The 27,895-nt window shown below is 39.4% G+C and overlaps 2 protein-coding genes across 3 annotated transcripts; one reads left to right on the forward strand and one right to left on the reverse strand.

Moving 5' to 3' along the window:
• Positions 1–685: 685 nt before the first annotated feature.
• LOC5508508 lies at positions 686–16,456 on the reverse strand. Of its 2 annotated transcripts, none has more exons than XM_032377255.2 (10): positions 16,009–16,456; positions 13,948–14,070; positions 13,754–13,822; positions 13,355–13,601; positions 6,425–6,558; positions 4,778–5,337; positions 4,580–4,706; positions 4,284–4,430; positions 3,912–4,033; positions 686–1,125 (listed from the first exon to the last, which is right to left on the reverse strand). In XM_032377255.2, exons 1-9 carry the CDS (start codon positions 16,306–16,308, stop codon positions 3,914–3,916), a joined length of 1,827 nt encoding a protein of 608 aa, XP_032233146.1. In that variant the 5' UTR covers positions 16,309–16,456; the 3' UTR covers positions 686–1,125; positions 3,912–3,913. The 2 variants fall into 2 exon arrangements, with proteins under 2 accessions (XP_032233146.1, XP_001629070.2); XM_001629020.3 differs by having other exon boundaries at positions 3,923–4,033; positions 16,009–16,455.
• A 3,224-nt stretch (positions 16,457–19,680) lies between these two features.
• Positions 19,681–25,515, forward strand: LOC5508497 (vesicle-trafficking protein SEC22a). Its single transcript, XM_032377256.2, has 6 exons — positions 19,681–20,052; positions 21,064–21,227; positions 21,877–22,050; positions 22,677–22,804; positions 24,228–24,293; positions 25,179–25,515. Exons 1-6 carry the CDS (start codon positions 19,877–19,879, stop codon positions 25,377–25,379), a joined length of 909 nt encoding a protein of 302 aa, XP_032233147.1. The 5' UTR covers positions 19,681–19,876; the 3' UTR covers positions 25,380–25,515.
• Positions 25,516–27,895: the final 2,380 nt, after the last annotated feature.

The raw sequence follows: 27,895 nt of genomic DNA on the forward strand, positions 1-27,895 counted from the left end.
TAGCAATTATCGCCTGGCATCCTTGTCGATACTTTAAACTTGAAGGACTCGCAATTATTTAGTTTAATGCTATAAACAAACGGATGCTGACTTAAAATATCTCCCGATTACAAGAAGCTTTCTTGTTTTGCTTGTTATGGCGACGCGTTGCTGTGCACGTGACTATCAATAAATCGAACAAAGACATGCTTCTTTGAAGTTCGCCGGGTTTCCTAACCAGTCTCCCTCTACTAACCATGATGCAAATGCATACACATAATTAAATCAAGTCAATTGTTTGATCTCCATTTGCATTGAATACGGCTCATGAAAAATACGTTTGAACTTAGCCTTAGTTAGCAGCTATTCTTTGACATCGCAACATGTTAGGGACACGGAGAAGGCGTTCATACTCACCGAAATCCATACTACTCTGAAAAGTCGTGACTTTCTTTTCAGTGATTTATCGTATTATAGCACCACGTGACGGGGCGCTTAATAGAATGTTTGCGATAGAAGCACTGAAATTGAAGCAGATCGACTAATGTATAATCAGCCGTTTTAGTTTTGCCTCGAAAAGTCTATTTTCTGGCCGTTCAAGATGGAGATATAATACACATAATACTTGGAAATGAAGGGCAAAGAGGCTTGAGGAAAACCAAGGGGAGCGGTTTAACAGAGTACAACATCAAACAAGGAAGCTATATATCGGTAAAAAACATATTTTCGGCAAGAAAATAATCATTACAAAACATCATGCTGGAACATAGCTTCTTATATTAATCCTCAAGCTATCGTGGTTTCTGACAGTGCATGCTCAATCATGAAGAACTGCTGACCAACGCACTAAGCCTATATTACAGTCACTGCTGAGTAGTTTATTGAGCCTAAAGTAGTCACTGCTGACGTACTGATTAAGCCTATAGTACAGTCACTGCTAACCAATTAAGTGAGCCGACAGAACATCCACTACTGGCCAATGAAGTGAGCCGACAGTACATCCACTACTGGCCAATGAAGTGAGCCGGCAGTACATTCACTGCTGGCCAACTCTCAAAATTAGTATATTATGTAGGAAGTAAGAAGTTGTGGTATAATCTTTGAACGCTGATGCTGATCTCTGGAGAAAAACTAAGTGTTGGGATTCTGGAGAGGAAAAGAAAACAAGGTTGAAGGTTAAGATTTGGCAAGTGTTCCGTTCAGCCAGCTGATATTAAGAATGGCTAAGCAGGAGATTAGGCCCAAGCCTTTAGCAATTTAATGCATTGCCTAATGGGTAACCCCCTTTGCAATGCCCCCCATTTGTAGAAAAGTCATTCTATTCCATTAAGTTACCATGTGGATATGTGGCCATATTATTGGCTGAGGAAGTTGGTATATCTCATCAGCATGCCTGTAACATACCTCATCTGAGCATACCTTTAACATACCTCATCTGAGCATACCTCTAACATACCTCGTCTGAGCATACCTCTAACATACCTCATCTGAGCATACCTCTAACATACGTCATCTGAGAATACCTCTAACATACGTCATCTGAGAATACCTCTAACATACGTCATCTGAGAATACCTCTAACATACCTCGTCGGAGCATACCTCTAACATACCTCGTCGGAGCATACCTCTAACATACTGCATCTGAGCATACCTCTAACATACCTCATCTCAGCATACCTCTAACATACTTCGTCTGAGCATACCTCGTCTGAGAATACCTCTAACATACCTCGTCTGAGCATACCTCTAACATACCGCATCTGAGCATACCTCTAACATACCTCATCTGATCATACCTAACATACCTTGGCTGAGCATACCTCTAACATACCTCATCTGAGCATACCTTTAGCATACCTCATCTGAGCATACCTTTAACATACCTCATCTGAGCATACCTCTAACATACCTCGTCTGAGCATATCTCTAACATATCTCATCTGAGCATACCTCATCTGAGCATACCTCGTCTGAACATACCTCTAACATACCACATCTGAGCATACCTCTAACATACCTCGTCTGAACATACCTCTAACATACCTCGTCTGAGCATACCTCTAACATATCTCGTCTGAACATACCTCTAACATACCTCATCTGAACAGACCTCTAACATACCTCATCTGAGCATACCTCTAACATACTTCGTCTGAGCATACCTCGTCTGAGAATACCTCTAACATACCTCGTCTGAGCATACCTCTAACATACCTCATCTGAGCATACCTCTAACATACCTCATCTGAGCATACCTCCAACATACCTCATCTGATCATATCTAACATACCTCGTCTGAGCATACCTCTAACATACCTCATCTGAGCATACCTTTAACATACCTCATCTGATCATACCTTTAACATACCTCGTCTGAGCATACCTCTAACATACCTTTATCATACCTCATCTGAGCATACCTCTAACATACTGCATCTGAGCATACCTCTAACATCCCTCATCTGATCATACCTGACATCCCTCATCTGATCATACCTAACATACTGCATCTGAGCATACCTCTAAAATACCTCGTCTGAGCATACCTCCAACATACCTAATCTGAGCATACCTCATCTGAGCATACCTCTAACATACTGCATCTGAGCATACCTCTAACATACCTTATCTGAGCATACCTCTAACATATCTCGTCTGACATATCTCTAACATACCTCATCTGAGCATACCTCTAACATATCTCGTCTGATCATACCTCTAACATACCTCGTCTGATCATACCTCTAACATACCTCGTCTGATCATACCTCTAACATTCCTCGAATGAGCATACCTCATCTGAGCATGTCTAACATATCTCATCTGAGCATACCTCTAGCATACCTCATTTGAGCATACCTCTAACATACCTCGTCTGAGCATACCTCTAACATACAAGATCTGAGCATACCTCTAACATACCTCGTCTGAGCATACCTCTAACATACCTCATCTGAGCATACCTCTAACATACCTCATCTGAGCATACCTCTAACATACGTCATCTGAGAATACCTCTAACATACCTCATCTGAGCATACCTCTAACATACCTCATCTGAGCATACCTCTAACATACGTCATCTGAGCATACCTCTAACATACGTCATCTGAGCATACCTCTAACATACTTCGTCTGAGCATACCTCGTCTGAGCGTATCTCTAACATATCTCATCTGAGCATACCTCATCTGAGCCTTCCCTTATAACATACCTCGTCTGAACATACCTCTAACATCTGAGCATACCTCTAACATACCTCGTCTGAACATACCTCTAACATACCTCATCTGAGCATACCTCTAACATACCTCGTCTGAACATACCTCTAACATACCTCATCTGAGCATACTTCTAACATACCTCATCTGAGCATACCTCTAACATACTTCGTCTGAGCATACCTCGTCTGAGCATATCTCTAACATATCTCATCTGAGCATACCTCATCTGAGCATACCTCTAACATACCTCGTCTGAGCATACCTTTAACATACCTCATCTGAGCATACCTCTAACAAACTGCATATGAGCATACCTCTAACATCCCTCATCTGATCATACCTGACATCCCTCATCTGATCATACCTAACATACTGCATCTGAGCATACCTCTAAAATACCTCGTCCGAGCATACCTCTAACATACTCTGAGCATACCTCATCTGAGCATACCTCTAACATACTGCATCTGAGCATACCTCTAACATACCTCATCTGAGCATACCTCTAACATACCTCGTCTGAACATACCTAACATACTGCATCTGAGCATACCTCTAAAATACCTCGTCTGAGCATACCTCTAACATACCTCATCTGATCATACCTAACATACCTCGTCTGTGCATACCTCAACATACCTCATCTGAGCTTACCACTAACATAACTCGTCTGAGCATACCTCTAACATACCTCGTCTGAGCATACCTCTAACATACCTCATCTGAGCTGGGCAGGTTCTGCATCCTGTACTGCAGTAGGGCCTGAGTCAACACGTTTGACACCTGTAGGGCTACTGATGCATCTTCCTCCGAGCTTACCAGCTTTCCCTGAGGAACAACCACCACAATAATCATAAAAGCTGTTTAACAAATGCCTAGCGAGGTTATATACTCTGCATCAATGCTTCAAGAGTGAGTGATTTTGCATTACGGCTGTATTAAGTAAGATTTAATGATCGAATGCGCTACTACATAAACATTATCATTACCATCATACCTGGATAAGCAACCACGAACCTTACAACTGCGTTATTTACCAAGTTTAGAATGTCTGTTGAGGAAAAGGAACACATCTTACCAGTTCTCCCAGTCCTTTGATAAACTCTTGATTAGCCACATTAGACTTGCGTGGAGCTGGTTGTTGTGTTCCACTGGTGGGTGGGGCCGTATATGGGGGCGGCCCACTTGTAGATGGGTTAGCGTATGAGGCCCCATGATCTCTTTGCTGGTGACAGAACATGCATTTGGCTGTTACAAAACTTGGTGGAGACACTCAAAGAGGTGCCTAAATCCTTCACATAATGACTAGTTGATGTCATTGAATTTGCACATAATACTCAAAGGGGCTTAAGATTTAAATCTATAGAGTCTCACCACACTGGTCTGCTGTTGGCTTGCAGGCTGGTAGCTGTAGGGATGGGAGTAGCTTTGGTTGTAATTATAGTGCTGCTGTTGCGACTCTTGTTGAGGATGGAACGCCTCTCTTGGCAGCAAGGAGTTACTAAGAAGTGGCCAAACATTAGCAATAGGGGGATGAAGGGGAAATACACTATATGGTGTAGCTTTACGTACCTTTGGCTAGAACCAGCATAGGTATCATTAGGAGCATAGCTTCTTCGCTGATAGCTACTCCCCATGAGAGATGGATATTGTTGCGACTGGGAACTCTGGTGCCAGCCTCTACCTCTACCACCTCTACCCTGATCATTTGGCTGACCCCTCATGCCACGCCCACGTCCCCTTGTGTCCCCATAACTTTGTTGGCTGTTGTTGTCATATTGCTGGGGGTTGGTGGCTTTGTATCCTGTGTTACTGTTGCCACGGTGTCCATATGAATTGTTTGTTTGTCCTCCTCTCATGTGATTGCCTCTAGCCCCTCTTCCTCTCCCAGAAACTCCTTGTCCTCTGGCTGAAGACCCTTGTCCTCTGCCCATGGTGTTTTGAATAGACGTTCGAGAAATACTGGTCTGGTTGACAGAAGAGTATGGACTAGCCTCTACTCTTGTCTTGACTTGCTTACGCCCTTCTTTTTGTTCCAGCTTGTAAGCCTCGTCCAAAAGCCTGCCTGTAAGTTCAGAACGCTTCTTGACATTGGAGCGTACAGCTGTAGCTACTTCGGGGCATTTCTCCTTCTGTGAAGAAAGAAAGTCATTGCAAAGTCATGAAAGAGAAAAGCAAAATGTCGCAACAGCAGACCTATGTCCAAAATGTCTTTTGTTTCAAGAGGCTCTCAATGACATAGGGTGAAAGAGAGTTTATAGCTCTTGATACAATATAAATGCATTGGATATTTCAATGAACCATAGGCTCATTGAAGCACTTGTGAAAGTTGAGTAGCAGTATAGTAACTATGGAAACACTCGCACTGGGTTCATGTTTTCAGAGCCTTTACTGTGGAACCCTGTGTAGTATGTCCTTAATTTGATTAAGACTCAAATGCATTCAAACAAGAGACAGAAGTGTGCATCAAATTTCATTCATATCTCATTTTCGTCAATATCATACACTAATGGCAGGAGTACCACAGCCCTATCTCCAAACAGAGGCAGCTTTAAAATACCCATAAAACAGGTTACAACATTTCCATACATACACAGCAATGTATGGAAAAAGGGGCCCAAGTTACAGAAACTGAAAAGCTAGTTGCAGGCTTAGAATACAGCCCAGAAGAGTTCCTAAATATCCCATTGAAATGCAACTTGCTACAGGCAGCTGCCTTTGAGGATCGATTTGAATCACTTCAGTATTTGGTTACACATTTGTCTTTTCACCAGGAATGTAATCATCAGTAAGACATGAGTTAGATAAACACTTTGTGATGAACTCCAGACACGTAAGGCTGATTTAGACAGCACGATTTAGTTGTATGCAAGACCTCGACAACCCAAGTCACAGAGTGAGCTTGACTACGAATGTTGTAGTGTGTAATTCAGGGCTAAAACATGTCGTAAGTAGGTCGCATGAAACTAAATTGTGCTGTATAAATCAGCCTTTAGGCAGGCTTTTAAATCTTGGGTTCAATCTTGGATTTAAAAGCCATGCTGGAGGATCCAACCCTTTCTTTTTTAGACATAAATTCTAGGTGTACCGGACTACTTGTCATCCAAACATATAAAAGAGTTTCAAGGATTTTCACAAAAAATTACATCCTGAGAACAAATGTGTTTGGTATGTATTCAACAAAGCCATGATGGAATTGTTGAATAGTAGGGAACTCACCAGCACATTAAAGCGATGCTTGGCTCCAACAAGGTGAGGGAACTTCAAGTTGTGGTCAAACTTAGAATCGCACAGTTCACAGTGGTACCTGGGACTTTGGCCTGTCACCTGTATTTCAGTGACATATTCCAGGCCTAGAAAGACCAGGTAGGAAGAACCAACAACAGCAAATGGGGTGAGAATGGATGTCATTTTCACCACACAGGTTAAGGACATACAGTTATTGATATGATTTGAATAAGCTTTCAGATCCAAGGAGTAAATTAGAAGACAAAAATGATGAAATGATTTATTTTAGAATCTTTTACCGACCTCTACTAAGGATAGAACACAAAGCTACTTGCAGAATTTTTAGAGCACGAAATGCCAATTTGTCAGTCAAACAACCAAACAAATGATCCCACTTGTGACAATGTAGTAAATTTCTGCAAGCAAGCTAAATGGATTAAAACAAGCTAAATGGATTAAAGCAAGCTAAATATATTAAACCAAGCTAAATCGATTAAATCAAGCTAAATGGATTAAAGCAAGCTAGATGGATTAAAGCAAGCTAAATAGATTAAAGCGAGCTAAATGCATTAAAGCAAGCTAAATGAATTAAAGCAAGCTAAATGAATTAAAGCAAGCTAAATGGATTAAAGCAAGCTAAATGAATTAAAGCAAGCTAAATGGTTCAATAAAACATGCTTCTCAAGAAAATAATTTGGCACGTTATTCTCATTTGGTGTTAATACTAACTGTACATTTATGTGAAATGTCACATGTTTCAATGTTTAAATCCACGTTATATTTTGTAATGGATGGAATTTGATGGTGATGTGTAATTTTGTATTAGAAAGACAATGCTTATTCAAATCACATCGCAGGAGTACAACTGTACAATGTATCAGAATGTCATAACATCACATTGTTCCTTTGCGACCCAAATTTATGATATAACTAAATCATATAAGAGGTTGAGGGGTTCCTAAACTACCATTTCTTCAGACATTTGACAGCTGAAGAGATATGTAGCTTGTACAACTAGAAAGAGAAGCTGTAAAAACAATATTGTCTGCTTAGGCATGATGGAAACAGGGAAATAAATTTAGACAGGGATGAAATGGTATGTTGTACAGGAGTGGCGGCATTGAAGTTTCAAGCAATTACCCATAATCAGAGCAAAAAAAGCTCCAAAGAAGGGATAATTCTTGAATCATCAGCATAGCTCCTCTGTTTTCACAAAGGCATACAACAAACTGCTTCAACCCCGTGTTTATTCATTTCCCCGAAGAGACATCATTGAATTTATTATGGCACATCATCAATAACACATCAGACAATGGTTTGCATGCTAGAACTGTAGGAGTCAAATCACAGGTAGCCCAGGCAATGGTTTTGAAGCTTGTTCGTAGCTTGGAATCGGCTGTTATCTCTTACATTCGATATGTGGCAAAACATCGGAGCTAAATCATTTTTCCTGGCTGCTAGCCATTTTTTTAAACAAATAAGCAGCCATTTGAATCCTTGACCGCCGCCAATGGACAATTAGGTACGCTCGGATGAACACGGAGAGAAGCAAACAAATTATAGCGCGAGGCTGTAACTGGCACTTTTGAAACGGATTTCATAATTTTTCGCGGTCTAAAACTCAGAACTATAAGTTTTCGAAGCAAGGTAAATAATCTGTTATCTCTTATTTTTGTTTAATTTATATAACAGATCACTATACGCCGATGAAAGCCTTGCAGACTTTCCACCTCGCAGCTAGACCTCACAGGCTAATAATAGTTTGCTTTGCTCCGTGTTCAGCCGAGCGAACCTAAATGTCCAACGGCGGCGGTCAAGGATTCAAATGGCTGCTTACCCATTTTAAAAAATGGCTAGCGGCCAGGAAAAATGATTTAGCTTGGATGTTTTGCCACATATCGAATGCAAGTGTACCCTGGCATAGGTCTGCGAGATAACAATATTTCGTTTGTTGTATTTTCCTCGCGAATTTCGACGGCATTTGAGTGCTACCGAAAATGGCACCTCCAACCTTGTTTCTTTCCTTAGTAGGGGGAGAGAAGTCATATATTCCCTTACGAAAAAGCCCCAAAATCGTATATTACACATAAATATGACAACAAAAAGGCATGTTCTAAGTTTTAAGGCAATTTTATTGGCAATGTTTCACAAAATATCGAGACTTCAATCTACTCGTTTTACCTCTAAGAATAACAGCCGATTCCAAGCTAGGAACAAGTTTCAAAACCATTGCCTGAGCTACCTGTGGTCAAATCTGATATGGTGATCTGATATAGTGTTCAGCCACAGAGACAAACTGTGTTTGGGTCACACATTTGTGGGGTCGTGTTTTAGGTCTTACAGCTTTTTATTTAAAAAAAAAGAATCAAATATCTTTTATGGAAACAGATATTATGTAAATCTTGTATTCTAGCGAATCTGCACTACTTTGGGTTCAAACTTATAAACAAATACAACTGAACTTAAAAAGGTATAGCCCATCTGTAAAAAGACATTTCCAATGTCCCATGACACATTTTAAAAACAGAACAGTTAAAAAGTGTGGTACAAAGGGCGATAAAAATTGGAAAATAGTGCGAGTTCATTCCAGAATAGTGCAGTAAAATGCACAAGCAGCCACAGTGCATTAAAGAGAACGTGACATGAAATTATATTTGCTTATTTTGACAAATTGACTAGTTAGTATAGTAGCGTAATATCCCAACAATAATTGATTGTGGAGACCGAATCTTCCCCAGAAAATAGCTGAGTGTAACCTGAGCAAAGTATCCATAAGGAATCATGCAGCAATTGGAGCGGTGTTTTTTATTAATATTTTTTATAAGCTTTTGAACACCATTTGCTCGCGAACCACCCAACTTTTTGGCAAACTCACTTCTTTTTCGATCACAATTGTGATCAAAGAAATAAGATATACGCTGTAAATAATTGCGAGACGATATTACAAGGCAAAAAGTAACGCATCTATATTTCGGCAAAGCAGAATGCATATTGTAAAAGCGTCTATGCTTTCAAGTAATATAGAGAAAAATATTTTTTTATCCAATTTATTGCGAATTGTCACAAGAACAAAACACGCTCTTAGAAGAACGTTTTTTATGCACTAAACAATGCACTAAATAATGAAACCTATAGATTACAGCAACCTATCTACACAAAGAGATAAACAAAACGTCAAGATATCAAACTCAAAGAGAAATGACTGGAAATCTAGAATCTAAAAAGTAGGTTGAGATGCGAGGACTGAAAATTATCAATGAGTGAACGGCAAAAAAAAACTTGATTGTATATACTTCTCTTTTAATAAATAAACAAACAAATACATACAGTAGATGGTACTAGCATTATAATCCCTGAATAGTTATGTTTTTTTTAAAGAAAAACTGCCATCAAGACTTGGTATATGTGAAAGGGAATGCACAACCGCACAAAAATGGACATTTACTAGCAAAACAAAGCGTACGGTGCGACAAGAAAACTTGCACCCTTCACCGTGCTTTTCTTGGCTCTAGAACAAATTCGAATGTTATATTTACCTTTTCTCTCTCCCGATTGTAAGGACTGATTTTTGTCGATAATTCGACTGTTCGTTTTGTAGAGAAATATCATTTCTTGAATGACTGAATCAAATCCTGTTGTCAATCAGCGCCATAAAACAAACTATTTCGCTTTTCCAGTTTGTCAATTTGTTGTACTTTGAGGCTTGTGAATCAGATTATTACAATTGCATGTGGTTCTTTCAACATTTCCCACCCCGGGATGCTGTTCGAAGGTGAACTGGTATTTTTGCAAGTTTACTAACTTTAGTGAAGTTGTTCGCCCCGTCTTGGTTTTACTTATGGCCGTTCGCATTCGCACGTGGAAGAAATCGTTTTCTACAACTCAGTTTGCGAATAAAAATGCATTGAAATAAAGTCTAATCTAATAGAACATATTCTAATAATCAAACCATTCATCATTACCGGTAAAAATGAAGCGTAGTGCTCAAAACAAGCCAAAATAATCCGGTTGAAATTCATTTGCTTGAATGAACTGATCGACTCGAACTAGTAAACACCCCAGAGATGTCATTTCATTCCATTCACTTCAGGTTGCGATTAAACCCCTATCTTAGTGATAGAAAAAAGTTATTCTTGGATCCATTGCTTGAACATTGCAAGCATCTTTCTCTACCAAGTCTTGAAAAGCGAGGAAATAGAAAAAATACAAAAGATATGCTCGTCCTCATCTCTACAAATCTACAATGGCAAGCGAAGTTCGACTGGAACCCCATCAATTGTGTACAACTCTCGACATCAGCCAATCATAAAAAAGTCGCCAAGACAAGACATTTTCAAAACACGATTACAAAAATTCCTGTAATCAATAAGCGCAAAGGTAGTTCTAAAACCAAACATCGATAGCTATATTTTGTTATAAAAGCTTATGTATTTTTCGTGTCATGGTCTCTTTAAGGAAAATCTTTGTTTCATGGGTTTTAGTTTTTTGGTGAAAAATGCAGATGCATATGAATTGTACAATAGAAACATACAAGTTATCTCATTCAATCATGTACAGTAGCTTCCTATCTCCTATGATAAAACAGTACAGCCTTGATTGGAATGTTGCCAAATCACACACTGTACACAAAGTCTCATCTGCTAGTCTAGTCTTCTTATTCAATGACATAATTTGCAAGCAAATTTTTTACAGTGTTTTGGCCAAATGTTTGAGCCTCAACAGGTAGAATCAGAAATTCAAATGCAGTTATTTCAAATGTGGCATGTTTAACGAAATTTTGCACACATTATTTATGTATTTTCTAAAACACGGGGCATATTATGGAATAAATCTCCAGTGTGGAACAGCACAGGCCACACTTCACAGGGCTTCTGGAATTACGCGCGTGTGCGGAAGCGCGTCATTTTGCTTTTTCCGCGTAATCAACAAATTTCCACGTAATCCCGTGTAATTTGGCTAAATTTTGAAAGACAAAATATTTAATTGCACAGCTGATGAGTTCTTTCAGGGTTCTTACCTCTATTTCTTATAAAAAAGAGAGATATTCTTCGTAAGAGTGCAATATTTCGAACTGAATTTTGAAAACAAATGAAATGACTAGGCATTCTTTGCTACCGCGAAGGCCTAGGACTAATAATAAAATACTTTTTTTAATTGGCTGGTGGCAAGGAGCCAATAAAACCTTGCCTAAGATATTTTCACGCAAAAAATAACCTTTTCAAGTTATTTCGTGCTTTCCTTCGGTACAAAATGTAGTTTGGGTGTAACAGTTGATATTCCGTGTAATTTAGCACGTAAGTCAGTAAAGAATCCCGCAAAATTTTGATTTTTAAAGAAAAATGTATTGCAAAATCCCGCGTAATTTAGCGCGTAATGATTGATTTTCCGCGTAATTTTGAGTTTTTTCCATGTAATTCCAGAAGACTCTGATTTAAAAATTACTTACATTACTACAGTACTTTCCACAAAGAAATTCCTTCAAATTTGACTATACAGCACACCCAAGTCCACATAAAATATGTGTGTATTGTCTTTAGACGAATCAGACAAGATTTCAGACACTAAGGCTTGTTGAGACTTGCTTCTAGTAACTGAATATCTTGCAAATGATTGGTCGTGACAAACATATCTTCATATTTTCTGTGTTCATGTGTTTTATAGGTTGTGCTGTAACATGCTTGCATGTAATCCACTGTTACAATCTGTACCATCGAATATCATACAAAACCTGGATGGGACATGCTTGCAAGTAATCCATTGTTACAATCTGTACCATTGAATATTATACAAAACCTGGATGGGACATGCTTGCAAGTAATCCACTGTTACAATCTGTACCATTGAATATTATACAAAGCCTGGATGGGACATGCTTGCAAGTAATCCACTGTTACAATCTGTACTATTGAATATCATACAAAGCCTGGATGGGACATGCTTGCAAGTAATCCACTGTTACAATCTGTACCATTGAATATTATACAAAGCCTGGATGGGACATGCTTGCAAGTAATCCACTGTTACAATCTGTACCATTGAATATCATACAAAGCCTGGATGGGACATGATTGTCAAGATCAGCTGTAGACTGTTTGTACAGTATGTTGAATAGTTCCTCAAAGTGAGAGAACTTGTGCAGGGGCCTATCCAGGAGTCCCAAAAAAAGAGGCTGAAGCAAAAGTTTCAAGGAAGGGGGGGGGGCAGATTTATTGTTCTTCCATGGATTTCCTAATACTTTCAGTTATTTTTAAGCCAAATATCTAAAAATAGGGGGACCGAGGCCCGCCAGAAACACTGATCCCTTTCTGTAACTGTAGATTCCCTGAATTACCAAGAGCACTTTGAGAAAAGAGGAATGACCATCATGTTTTTGAATAAACTACCAAGACAACCTTTAAAATTTAGCATTTTAAGTTTAAGGTTTCCTTTGGCTTAAAGTTTCTCATGATTATGATGAGTAAAAACATTATTTTTTTTAATTACAGTTTTGTGTTTATAATGATAAACACCAAACAGAGGTTGAATACAGCAGGAAGCGATTGCTGACTTATGGGTAATATCAATGGATTTTATTTTATTCCCAAATATTAGGGCTTCAATGGCAGTGCAACAAATTAAGTAAATTCTTGCCACATACTGTAATACGAGCAAAGAGCCTCTAGAGCTGCTGGTGCAAAAGAGTTATAGACAAAATACCGAATACCCCATGCTTCACCAAAAGGCAAATTACTCATCACATTTTTAAATAAATCATTTACTGGATGCAACATGACAGTGCAGTGAGCAAAACTACCTCTAAATGGCATAGCACTGTAAACCACCAACTTGATAAATACTGTTACTGTACCAACACAGAAGTGTGTCCAACCAAGGTTATCACTCTCATACGTATACAAATTATTCCTTTTAAAAAGCCCTTACCTATCAGAGGTTCTTTGTAGTTCATAAAATCTTTAGCGCCAACAGGGCCTGACTGGGTAGGGTTGGCAACAGCGTGTACAGGTTTCTCATATGGTTTTCGGTTATGCTGTAAGTATGTGTTGCGCACTGCACCCCCTCCATACTGTTGATCTGTTCCGTACCCTCCAGAGCTTGCTCCATAACCCCCTGGCCCCATCTTTTGCTTAGCCTTCATGTGGGCTTTGTCTGCTCCCTGCTTTTCTAGATTCTAAAAGGAGATACATGACACTGCAGGTTTAAACTGTACATCAAGGCACATAGAGCGCTTTTACCCTAATAGCTGAGAAAGGCAGCAATTTTAATTAAAAGTCATTGCTATCAAATTACTAAAATACCAAATTAACAAATCAATTTAGATACCTTTCTGTGTTTTTGTCCAACTAAATGAGAATTCCACGCTGACTCGCTATTACAGGAACAAAGGCAAACCTAAAAAAACATTGGATCAATAACTATGAAGGGTTTTTATTGGCTGTCACTGATCCACTTTTGTGTCCGACCCATAACTAGCATAACATCATTCAGACAAACAAACAAGACCTATCATCCTTCACCTGGCAGTGAAACTCTGTCTTTTTCTTCTCCTTCTCTTCATCTTTCTTGAGGTTGAACTTGATTTCAAATACTTCAGCTGCTCTTTTGATATGTCTCACACTCAGTGAATGATTTTGGAATGCCTAAAAATAAAGGATAGGTATGCTTTAAAAGTAGAATCTAGGTTCTTTAACATACAAATACAGTAAACATACTTTAAATAAGGTTGGACTTGGAGAATCTGTGTATTGTACAGTAACCCACAGTGCTTCATGAGTATCAAGGAAATAGGCAAATAAGCTTAAAGAAAAAAAACTAATCTAGGCTGTAGAATTCTTATTCACTTAAACATTCGCATAGCTTACAGGATTTGGCCATTTACCCATCAAACACTGCAGGTTATGATACATTGAGTGCAATGTTATTTTAAATAGGTGTATATCTTTAAGACTTATAAAATCAAAAAGCCCAAACTGTCGCGATCTTGTACCAGAACAATGGCAGAGTCTGCCCTGAAGAAGTCTTATTAAAGACGGAAATTTGGCAGAGTCGATTTCCAGTTTTTGGTGTATTTTAAGACTTATAATATACTTTTAATACTGGTAAAATGATACCATCCTCTGATGTATGTTACTATTGTAACAAAGACCCCTGTGAGGTCAAGGGAGGTATCATTCCCTGCTGGTACCCTGTGAGGTCCAGGGAGGTATCATTCCCTACTGGTACTCTGTGAGGGCCAGGGAGGTATCATTCCCTACTGGTACTCTGTGAGGGCCAGGGAGGTATCATTCCCTACTGGTACCCTGTGAGGTCAAGGGAGGTATCATTCCCTGCTGGTACTCTGTGAGGGCCAGGGAGGTATTATTCCCTGCTGGTACCCTGTGAGGTCAAGGGAGGTATCATTCCCTGCTGGTACTCTGTGAGGGCCAGGGAGGTATCATTCCCTACTGGTACTCTGTGAGGTCAAGGGAGGTATCATTCCCTGCTGGTACCCTGTGAAGTCCAGGAAGGTGTCATTCCCTGCTGGTACCCTGTGAGGTCAAGGGAGGTATTATTCCCTGCTGGTACCCTGTGAGGTCCAGGAAGGTATCATTCCCTACTGGTACTCTGCGAGGGCCAGGGAGGTATCATTCCCCTACTGGTAGCCTGTGAGGTCAAGGGAGGTATCATTCCCCTACTGGTAGCCTGTAAGGTCAAGGGAGGTATCATTCCCTACTGGTACTCTGCGAGGGCCAGGGAGGTATCATTCCCCTACTGGTAGCCTGTGAGTTCAAGGGAGGTATTATTCCCTTGTTTTATCACAAGGGACAGGGGGATCCCTTGGAAGAGTACCAGCATTCAGTATCAAGACCTCTACTCGCGAGTACTCAAGACTCTTGCATATACTTGATTACGGAGAGTCAAATTTTTAATAAGGATAACACTTGCAAACAGAGGTTATGATACTCAGTGCCACTACTGTAACAAGTGCAATGGCAGAATTCAGTACGTTGAGAGAGATTCTGCAGGCCATGTCTGCAGGTTAGTCGTGATGATGATGGTGATGATGATTAAACATATTTGACAAGCAAAAGATTGACTTTAAAGGAATGTTAATGTCAATAAATCCTTCGAGTGTAATCCCCATGTCTCCTCAACTGTTGGTTAAATGAGTGATGGTTCACAGGTTAGGTTAGCTATGATTCTGATTCTGGCTCTTTTCTTTCTGTATCCCCTTCTCGTATTTTTAGTATGCATGCTTTTAATTCCCACATAAATCATAGCTGTCAACTCTCCCGCATTAAACGGGAGTCTCAAGATTTCGAACCCTTTCTCAAATTTCTTGAAATATCCATACATTTACTGTATTCTCCCGCATTAGCCATCTTGGTACTTCTGATACACCTACTGTATTTTCTCAAGATTTTTACTAAAGGGAGGTTCACAGCTATGCACAACTCTATTTTTGTACCTTCGCTGTAAGTAAATATCACATGCGGGATCAAAAAGATTACACAGAACCAACTACAAATCCACGATAGATAGCAAGGACTCGACAGTAGGCTGAGTCTTGCCGGTCATCTAACTATATATGAACAAACCTGCATGTCCGACGCTTTGAAGTCACACACTTTGCAATGCAGTGGGTCATCTTTGTCTAGCCACTCCTCCCGCTTATTATGGTTTGGTTTACTTTTCTCTTGCCCTTCTCCGGAAACCGTGGAAGAAGAAGTCGAAGGATCTGTACTCGTAATAGCACTAGCAGTAAAGTCAGTCGCCTCTGTCGGTTCGCTCTTCACTTCAGCAGTAGAAGTAAAGTCTGTGTATAGATCTGTTCCCTGCGAAAAGGAATCATTTGTAGCGCTGGATTCCTCCGCCATTGAGTTCGTCGTCAAACTCATCTTGAAGTTTTTCTTTAGCTCTTATGGCGAGCTTTTTTTTTAAAAATATAGTGTTTTAGAGCTCTTAAAGAAACTAACATAGAAAGAAAAGATGGCGGCGAACACAGCCTTTCCCCAGGTAGAGCTTCGTTTCCATCACCCAGGTTGCCCTTGGTCGTGAGAGAACTGGGAACTAGTCTACGCTCGGTTACGAACTTATCACACGAACGGCGGCGAGTTCCGAACCTTTTCCCGAACAATTCTCTGAACCAAAGACTGCCAAAAATACAAATTACGTTCACATGAAGACATAAATCGTCGCTAGAACAACGCTTATGGATACGTTTTTCTAGGAGTAGTTTAATATTAACAGCACTGGCTTGATAGTCTTGGATTTACGAAAAAGGGCTGTCTGAGTTATGGAACCGAGCACATTGTTTACAGCAGGCCTCGCTTCATAACTCAATTTGACCTTCCCACTCACTCTTTCTCCTACTTATAAGGCTTGAAATTATAAAGGTTAGTCTATTTATCCAGGTAATTTTTTTAGATTTTACTGTTAATTTCGAAATTCACAACAGCTGAAATTGACCCACATCTCTTATTTAAAAAAAACTCAAAATGAATTTCAGTTTTTGTATACATGTCATTATGTACAAAAGGGGCTACTGCCTGTCGGACAACCTAAAAAATACCTCTGTTGGAAAAAAAAAACTAATATATAGATTTAGGCACTGCCTAAAAGCGGAGCCTGCATGGATGCACTTTTTCAGCAATACTTGTAGCAAATTTGTGGATATAGGGGATGCAAACTAGCTTTGGAGTAGTTTTTATATTTTATATCCATTTCTTCCAAGTAACTCCTGGTGTCTTGGGTACATTACTAATTTCTGCCATGACCCCCACCCCCTGGGGTTTGGCTCTCCAAAAAAGTAGATGGTGTGTAGATAATTATTCTATCTTTAGGGTATAAACTTCAACCAACTACTATCCCTCAGTGGGTGTTTAATGGTTATTCTGATACTGCTATCCTTTAGGGGTATCAAATTAATGAATTTTTGTATTCAATAACAACTGATATATTTACCTCCCTCCGCTCCCCCAGGAAGACTACCCAGGATTATGATGGATGAATGAATTGAATTGAGCACGAGAATGACAATAAATACTTTTATTAACAAATGGGTGTCTTTTAGAAAATGCTTGTTTTTATTATCATTGTACAAATTATGTACCATTATTTGACATGAAAAAGTCAAAGCTGAAATCCAGCAGTATAGGATTGCTATTAAGTGGTGTATACACGTAAGTAGGAAAAATGCATAATGTTAAAAAAGGTGTTATTCTGAATTATTAAGAGATCATGGCTTTTAATTTAAAAGCATTTATTTAGGCTGGTGTCTTATCACATATAATTTGGTTGTGACAAATTGTGCAAGCCATAATAAAAATAATGTTTTGACACAGGAAATTAAAATGGATCATTCAAAAATTATTCATTTCTAAAGTTAGGCTCGTGTCCTATCCTTTATAATTTGGCTAAGAAAAAATGTGCACACCACAATATAAATATTGCATTGACATGAAAAAATAAAATGGTTCATGAAAAAGTCTTCATTTATAAAATTATTCTTGTGTCTTATCATTGATAATTTGGCTATGAAAAATCATGCACAACTGTGCATGATTTTGGGTATAGGGGTGCCTCTGGGGGTTTTGAAGCCTGACCCTGTTTAGGACAAAAATTCTGAAAAACCAAACCCTGTCTAGAACAACATCCTTGATTTAAGGACCCTGTTTAGGACAACACTCTCAATCCGCGGCAGGATCAGTGGTTTAGCAAGGCAACCAAATTAGTACCCTTTTTAGGACAGCCTTGCTTAAAATTATGTCCCTGTTCAGGAAAAAGAGGCCTGAAATATGTACCCTGTTCAGGTCAGAGAGGCCTCAAATGTATACCCTGTTTAGGACAGAGAGGTCAATAACCATACCCTGTCCAGCAGCACGTCCCTGTATAGCATATATAAGGGAGTACCTCCCCCCCACCCCGGTACATATAGCTTGTAACATATAATATGCTCATTACAAATGGTTATCCCTATGATGGAGAATCATATTAGCTATAGCTATGCATATTATCAGTTCCATTGTGTTCTGGTTAGATCAACCTTTGTTCTAATACTGTGCCTTATACTGTCCTATACTATCCTAATGATGTACATCAATCAATCATCAAGTCTTCGTGTGACCTTATTTAGTTGACTAGGTCCCCATCATCCAACTTGTGGTTTTCTCTCCAGCCTTGTAATTATTGAAACTCCCACACCCATGCTCCTGAGGAAGGTTGGGGGATTAGACTTTGACCCCGTACAAAACTGAGAAAAGCCTCCAACCCCTCAGGAAAAAACTGCAGTCAAGTCAAGCCCTTATCTTACATAGCCAGTACACTTAAGCGAGTCAAGGCTGTAGCAGGGGGTGGGGCACTGAAGACATGTGCCCCCATTCGTACCAATTACTATGAAGATAACAGTTACTAAAAAAAATGGAAAATAAATAATTTTCATCTGGCATCAGTTATAATCCATATTCGTTGTAGCACATGTCGCCGTGCAGCTTGCCACACGCTGATACATGGAAATGCTTGCTACAGAGGAAAAAGAGACCCAAACCAGAAACTGACATGACTTTTGCAAAGTACATGTGATGCTATTTACTTATCCCAAGACCCCCAGGGTAGAGACAAGTCTAAGAGTAAAAAACTGTCAATTCCCCCACCTCCTCAGGTCAAATTCTAGTATACAAGTGCCACCTCAAGTTAACAACAAACTTCCCGGGGACCATTGGGCACTCTCTCGTTGTGCTTATAGCACAACATTATATATACTTGCTATTCACATAAAAACAGTAAAATCTAAAAAAATTACCTGGATAAATAGACTAACTTTTATAATTTCAAGCCTTATAAGTAGCAGAAAGAGTGAGTGAAAAGGACAATCTGAGTTATGGAAACGAGGCCTGCTGTAAACAATGTGCTCGGTTCCATAACTCAGACAGCCCTTTTTTGTAAATCCAAGACTATCAAGCCAGTGCTGTTAATATTAAACTACTCCTAGAAAAACGTATCCATAAGGGTTGTTCTAGCGACGATTTATGTCTTCATGTGAACGTAATTTGTATTTTTGGCAGTCTTTGGTTCAGAGAATTGTTCGGGAAAAGGTTCGGAACTCGCCGCCGTTCGTGTGATAAGTTCGTAACCGAGCGTAGACTAGTTCCCAGTTCTCTCACGACCAAGGGCAACCTGGGTGATGGAAACGAAGCTCTACCCTTTCCCCCAGGGTTTTCTGGGTAATTTTAGACGCCATATTGAAAATAGTGCGCAAGACTATAGATGCAACTGCTGAGATCGTATCAAGGGCTCAATGCCACGCGTAATGGCGGACAAAATTGATATTCTTTTTAATATTTCTTCGAATTTCGTGATCTTTTGAATACAACTTGGTGTTTAGCTACAATGAAATTCTTACCTGATTAATAAGTCAGACAAAGGTGTCGTTGATAGAAGAAGCAAGTGGTTATTTGTAAAGTAATCATGGTTTTGTTTGCTATGATAAGTCGGGTGAGCGATGGTATGGCGATGTCCGCATCCACCGACCTCGACATGCATTTCGAGTTGAAAGAAAGTAAGAAGCAGGCGAAAACGCTAGCAAGAAAAGCCAACCAGTTCCCAATAAAGTGCTGGATGAGAAGTGGAAATCATAACATTTAGTAAGTCTACTACTTGTATAAGTTGTCTATGACATGGACAAGTAGATGCTAAAGCAAGACTGACATGAGTTTACTGTCAACAAAGGACATGATGAGCATTTTGTCAATGAATGTTTAAGCATTCTTCCCTGCGCATGAGCAAAGCTGAGCATAGACAGTTCACATGCTTTTTTCAACATCAAGTTGACAGTCTCTTTCACTATAGATTTCCCTTCGACAATATACCTGTTTCATGTCTTAATATTACACACCTATTTCTAGCCAATCACTTCCTTTTAAAACTCTAATGTGACTAAAGTATCCGGTAAATCACTCCTTTTTATGTCAGATATCCGTCACATTTTATGAACAAACAAAAACCTTTTTCGGCTTTCCAATGACATATAACATGAGCAAGGTCCATTACATTTGAAGCATGTATATCAAGATTTTTCCTCAGCACTTTGATATTTTTAGTATCCCTATGGCCGAAGGCAACCCGTAAACTTGAAATTTATGACTCTGCCATGCTGAGCTGAGGTGTATAGTAACTTGTGCCATATCTTATAAAAACCTTGATGGACAGAAAACAATAATGCGTTATATTTGTAAACATGATTGCCGTATACATTTAATGTCCAGTGTTGGGCTATTGTAATTGCTTTGTGAGACATGCTACTGTACATACATGTGTAGCATTTCCAAGCTGTACCCCACCTCTAATGAAACCCTCTAACATTGTTCAGAAGTTAAAGACCATGATTTTTAATTAAAGAGCTATAATTGAAGATAAACTTCCTCTAGATTGGAGTATCTTTTAACTATTATCACATTTTTTACGGAGTCTATCCATAACTATAATGCTCAGCAGTTGTTACAGCTGATTCAACCTCTCTAGCGGCTTTAAAAATTGAATTAGCCTCCATAAAGCTATTGGTATTATAGTGTACGGCAATACAATTATCAAATATTAATAAATTGTTGAATGGTGATCATAAAAAATGTTTCTTAGAATGCTGTTTGTCTCTGCAGCTTTATCAAGGCAGTTGGAGTTTGTTTCCTCGCCGTCTGTGAGATGACATACCCAACAGTTCTGGCTTTTTGTTTCCTTGATGAAATCCAAAGGGAATTTATGGTGACTTTTCAGAGTCAGGATGTCCAGCGAGCTAAGAGGCCGTACTCATTTATTGAATTTGGTGAGAGAATTTCCACGAATAATCAACAACTTAATCTCATTTGTTGCTGCAAGGCAATGGCAACAACATTTAACAATATAAACTATAATATACAGTATGTATTTATTTGTATTTTGGTATGTACTGTAGTAAAACATGCAAACTACAGTTTCATCCCCACACACTTGTTTTGTTGCACATCCCCACACACTTGTTTTGTTGCACATCCATCAGGGAATGAGTTGGCAACAACCAAAAAGGCTTGTATTGATAAAAATGTAGTTTGAATGTTTTTTCCCACTCAGCTCTACACCTGTGTATCAACCACTGTTCTATGAACGTCTGAACTCACGCATTATGTATATTGTTTATATACAGTATGTATATGTTTCATGATGCTGTGAGTGTAATATTTGAAGTCTGTCGACCATTTAGACAACTACAACATTGTTGTAACACTAGTGAGCCTTATAATATAATTATGCAATATTTTGTTAAGTGGGTAGTTTAGCGCATTCACTGGAAATTGCCAACATGATATCTAAAAAAGCTTTCATGAATAGCATTCAATTATCAGCTAAACCATAAAAAGCCACCCACATAGCATGCAAGAATCATGTATGTCTGCCATAAATGCTAAAATACCTTCTTTTTCTATCCCCTTCTTTAGATACATTCATCCAGAAAACTAAACAGAGGTACAATAACACAAGAACCCTAACCACCAGGATTAATGTCAGTGAGATGAGTGAGGAACTACAGAATTTCCCGCCATATAATATTAACTCTACTGAGCTTGGTCCACTTGATGTTGGCGTTGAACTAAAGACGTACAAAACAGGGGGTGTGTACTACTACTACTTTGGATTGCCCCATTTATACGTAAAGTAAATTCTGGTATAGTGGAACCCAATAGTACAAGTGCAAGTAAGCTGGGAGCCCAGGTGGCGCAGTTGGCAGAGCGTCCCTCTGTAGTGCCTGTGCCTCTCACCACTGGGTTCTGGTTCGATTCCCGGTTCCGACGTGAGTTGAGTTAGTTGGTCTCACCTTTGCTCTGAGGGTTTTTCTCCAGGTTCTCTGGTTTTCATCCCCCCACAAAACCAACAATTTCGATCTTAGCTGTGATCCGTGGTCAGACATGAGTTGTATGGCGGCTGCCTGAGGCGCCTTCATATATGCCTTCAACTCGACCACGTCTGAATCTGCACTCTCGTAATTCAGCTTCCCAGCTGTGATGAGAGTGATTAGCTACTCTAATTTATTTATTTATTCAAGTTATGAGCTTGCATTATTTGAGTAGAATTGACCCAGAAAAAGTGTCTAGGTGAGTCAAAGTTAGTTCAAGTCAGTGGGGGAATTGAGTCTTAAATGCAGTTATCCTGTATTTCTATTGCTTGTTTGCTCTCTTTATCTCCGAATTAAAACCTTTGACTCTATCATATTCAGAGGATTCATCCTTTCTGTCTTTAGGCCCAGCCAGAAAGCTGCAACCCTTATCCTGGGTTGGTTTAACCATCTGCATGCTCAGTGCAGTCTGTGCATTGTTGAATTTCCTGCGCTGCCTGCCGTTCCTGAGTTTTGTTTCAATTGATGACGAGGTAAGGTCACACAGCATGACATTTTTTACAATTGTTTAAGGGACACTTGCTTGTTTGTACTCAGTAAATTAATAATAATGATAATGATTATAATAATTGGTTTATTCACTCCTTTCGTAGTGTTACATACATAAACAGAAATCTATAAATACAAAAATGTCAGAAAATCACTGAGCCTCTTGTGTAGTTGCCGCTATTGGGAATCACACCTATTTGCACCAGACTGCAGTCGTACTCATGATGGATACAATTGTGCGGTGGCAGCAGGATGGATAGCAACCCTGTGTCCCTGACCTTTGGCAGAAAATTATAACAGGCTGTGATACTTATAATTAAAGTGCCTTTTTCACCTTCAAATATTAGTATTAATCTCAAATCCATTGGAAAGATCACTGAAATCCATCAAAATTTCTTTTTGGTGATTTGCAAAATTCACACCTCTTTTGTTCTTTTGACTTTTTGCTACACCACCTCTGCTGTCCAATAGCATGGAAATAGGCTCAATATAAGTAGCCAATCAGAGCAAAGCAAAACCAAGACTTCTATCGACTTCTGGTTGCCATTACACTCGTTTTCAGTCACATGTGCACACTGTGCCTTTCCTTTACGTGTCACAACTGTGTTTTGGTGGATGTCAATCATGACTTTTGAATTTGTCACAGCATCTGTCACAGTTTTAGATTGATCACAACCAAACTACATTAAAGAGGATCACCTTCTTAGCCACTGTCACCAAGGAAATACCAATAAACCCAAAGTCAGCAATTGGATAAAGTTTGAATTATTTCTCAGCTTTGCGTTGTTGTTGATTTACTAGTCTGTATGTGCGTATGTATCTCTTGTCTGCTTTCTTGTGACGCCTGGTGCTTCTCGGCGCTCTATCATTGGTTAGCGACCTTACAGCCGCCGTAACTTCTGTCGGTCGCGACTAGAAAACAAAACACACAAGGTGCACATGGAGTGTGCACATGTGACTGAAAACAAGTGTGAAACGTCAAAACAAGAAACCAATACAGTATGTCACACTTTCGAATAGTTCTTGTTTACTAGCAGTAGTACTAACTTTGAGGTAGAGAAAACAAGAACAATAAAACATAAATAATAAATTAAAAAGTAATTTTTTAAATCAATTTCCATCTTCTTGATGTGAGGTGCCCAAACCAGAATATTGCATTTACCCGAAAGATCAAAGACCATTAAATAGACCTGGATTGCTATTTTTGTTATTCTGCGTGATTTTGCCTGTTTTCGAGTTTTCCAAAACAACTTCAAAATCTATCTGCACACATGCAAGTGTCCCTTCAAACTCTAAACCCTTGCATAGGAAAAGTGTGATCCCTACAGTATCTGTTCATTCATTATTTGATGGTTATGATAAGTGGGAAGCACAATTAAGATTATTTAACTATGTTATATTTGCTAGTCTTCCAGCAAAACAGCTTCGTCTGCAGTGGCATTTTTCCTTGCGGGTCTTCTGAATTGCCTACAGGTATAAATTTAGTCTCCTGTGCAGCTTATCTAAGATCAGGGCATTCGGTAATCACTATCTTGCTGAGCTGTCATGAGCCTCTAGCATAGTCAGTCTAATCTATGTCACGTAGTCACGTAAAGTGTGCATTAGGCTAAGTTAAAACGTCGTATTGTCCATGAGCCGAATTCAATGCAAATGCTTGCAAATGAATCAAGCCGATTGTTTCATCTTCATTTGAATTTCGCAAGTTGATGGGGTAATTGTTGGTTGAATCATGCCTTGTGACTCTTGAAAATAGAGCCGCTATATCGAGCTGTTTCAGTGGAACTACTTTGGGACTATATTATACACAAATGTTTTTGAAATATTTTTTTTTTTCGGAACTAAAATCCCGTGTGATCCCGGGTTGTGAGTTTTGCAAAGACGTCTTTCCCATTCTTTGAGATTACGTGTTGTGAACACTACAGAATTGTGTTAGTTTGTACATGAAACGTACAGGCAGAGCCGTAGCAGGCCACGTAAGATTGGGGGGGGGGGGGGTCACAATACAGAAACATTAAGAAACTATGGGGGAGGGCAAGATTGGGGGGTCACAATACAGAAACATTAAGAAAATATGGGGGAAGGGGGCAAGATTGGGGGGCCCACAATACAGACCACACGTCCCCAGTGCCCTACCCCCTGCTACGGCCCTCACAGAGCTGCTGATTTGGCTTTTAAAAGTAGATGATAAAGCGAGGATTCGTTAAAAAGGGTTGAAAAACTGCGAAAATCGCTCTTAAATCGAGTCTTCTACACGAAATTGAAGATGAGCTCTTGAGCAATTGTAGCGTGCCACCTTAAGGGGGTTATCATCATGACTATTTATATCATATAACTTGTTCTTTTTATCTTTTATTGCAGTGTTATCTATTACTTTTTGCCGTCAAATGGAGAATTGCAATGTCAAGGACATGTTTTGCCATAATTATTATTCTAATATATTACCTGAACAATCTTCGGAACTTCTGGCAGATTCTCTTTCACGTGATGGTCGCCATGGCAACCCTTCACAGAATAGCGAAAAGGCAGTTACAAGAAAAACCACCCGATTACAACGTGTAGCAGACTCCACAAATAAATGATAAGAGAAGAGGAATCTTTGCGTTTGAGTTTTCCTAGATAAAGTATATTTAGTAAGTAAATAAGTGATGGTGTTACTGTAAAAGGTGAAAGAAATAAAACAGTAATAATATTGTGACTATTGTAAGTGGTACAGGCTTTGCGAGCGGAATAGCGAACACCTGGGCCAACAGAAGTATCCCAGCTCACCCATTTTTCGTCTAGCCCGGCGATGTTTTAATTAGAATCCTAGCTACGGCCCTGAGCTCATGACTGAGGCAAGTTGCTTGGTTCACCGTTTAATGTAATAAAAAACTAACGCGGTGCAATAACCACAAACTTAAAAACGAATTTGATTCGGTTCGAAAAAAAGACGACGAAACTTCGTCCTGGGTCAAGGGGGTGCAACAAGGAAGCCATGTGACGTTACGTAATCAGTACCGCAACTAGGCAAAACCATATCATGAGAGAGTTGTATGATAGAGCCGCAGTAAAGAAGTTTTATCTAGCTATATTCAGCACACGATGTCATTTCGCTGGACAAATCGATTCGAATGCTGTCGAATACATTTTAAATAGATTCGACGTGCGGAAAACAAAGTCAAGGAAAAAAACAAGTTACAAAACGTCCCATTTTGGACAATACTAAAGTAATGTGTCACTGATGAAAAGCTTTTAAACTAAAAAATGTATTAAGATACATTTGAAAATAAGACAGTGATCCTCTTGATTTTAAGGAGGGAAGCTTCCTAACCCCTCTCTCCCCCAAGTCTTTCTAGCTTGAAGTGCAGCCCTTTATCCTGTGTTTTTATAGCTACGAATCTCTTGAGGCTGTTGCAGGTTACAGTCTTCCCCCGTCGCTCACTCCGATCTTTTCCACGGACCCCTCCCCTTTAGGACAGCTACGCAGGCTACTTTGACGCCGCCAAAAGGCTAAGTCTTCTTAGGGTCAAGGAACCACGTGACAGTTTAATAAGTAGGGAATATCTTTGTTACGCCAAATTCATAACGCACGCTTTTTTAGGTCAATCGCTTTCCTGCAAAATTTTTATCTACGACATATATCCATCACCAATTTTCATTATTCTGATGCAGTTAACGCGCCACGACATGTCATGTATGGCTCGCTACTTAGCCTGGTATTTTATCTAATTTTGTAGTCACAGTTTTTAAGTATTTTAACCCATTGACCCCTCAACTGGCCTGTACCGGCTTTGAAAAGTACCCACAACCCAAAAAATTCATAAATGCAAAATAAACACGAGATGAAGATACTCGGGCATCAGTCTAAGGGATAAATGGTCTTGAAGATATGCACTATCCAAGCTGATAGCAAATACTTAGCCAAATAATAGCTCAAGTTCTTTGACAAATTTCAAGTCGAACAAAGAAAAAACTGCAGAACTAACTCTCTTATTCACACAAGGGAGAGAGATTAGCAAACACCAGCGCAAGACACAAGAGGTACCTTTATTCTGATCCTCCAGGTCTATTTTCATGGCCTCAAAACACAATCTCCACTCCGTGAAGGCTTGATTGCAAAGCATTCTGGGAGATCAGTGGAAAAATTCACGAGGAGAAGTCTTTTCACCCCAAAACCAAACAAATCAATTCCAGGTCATACAGACCCAGAAAAGCATTGTAAAGAATTTTGGAATCACTATGTTTTCAGAAAAGACAGCATTTAGAAGAGCTGTGGTGATTCATGAAAAATAATATATATATTTTCTCATCCAGGCAAATCAAACAAGAAATAATCCCCATGAATTCACCTTTACTTGCAAATATCATTAAGCACAGCACTATGCCCCAATAGACTTAATGATGTCCTAGGGCACTCTCCCAAACATCAACTTGTGCTCGCATTAGCACAGCGACGAGATGAGACCGCAAAGCACTGTTGGAAAGCTTGGATACCGCTGACTAGGTGCAGCGGTGTTTGACTTTGACGGGCTGTGAAAAAAATAACTCAAAATAGGGGAGGTATCTGTTTTCGGTCTAAATTTTTGTAAATTCAGTCCAAATAATAGCCAGGAGTCAGTAGGTCAAACACATTAGGTGTTTGAAAAAATAAAGAAGACAAAGATTCTTTGTCTTCTAAATTTTCCTCTACATCAATGCATGAGAGAAATTTAGAACCAAGAAGCTTGTCTTCTCATTTCCAGGGAAATAAATAGAAGGCAGCTTTCTGAATAGAGATAGAACCTGCGCCAACGTTAGACTAGATCCACCCACGCATGCGTGCTAATGACGTCAGAGAACTAAACTGATCGGCCTGCGGCGTCGGGACTCAAGCTAATCTTCCCTCGGTTGCGGGGATCACTAATTCCCCTCGTGCCATGCTAAAACTCAAAAATGGTATTTTTTAGGGGTTCGCACGCAGAAAGAGGTGCTCTGAGCCAACGTTTTCCAGACTTCCGCCTTCTAAACAAAAGACTTTGAAATTTTGTCATTTGAGACTTTGTTATACAATAGGATGCTGAAATCTACGTTTTGGTATTTTTTTTGGGATAATTTTT

This window comes from Nematostella vectensis, chromosome 2 (genome assembly GCF_932526225.1).
Source record: "Nematostella vectensis chromosome 2, jaNemVect1.1, whole genome shotgun sequence".
NCBI lineage: Eukaryota > Metazoa > Cnidaria > Anthozoa > Actiniaria > Edwardsiidae > Nematostella > Nematostella vectensis.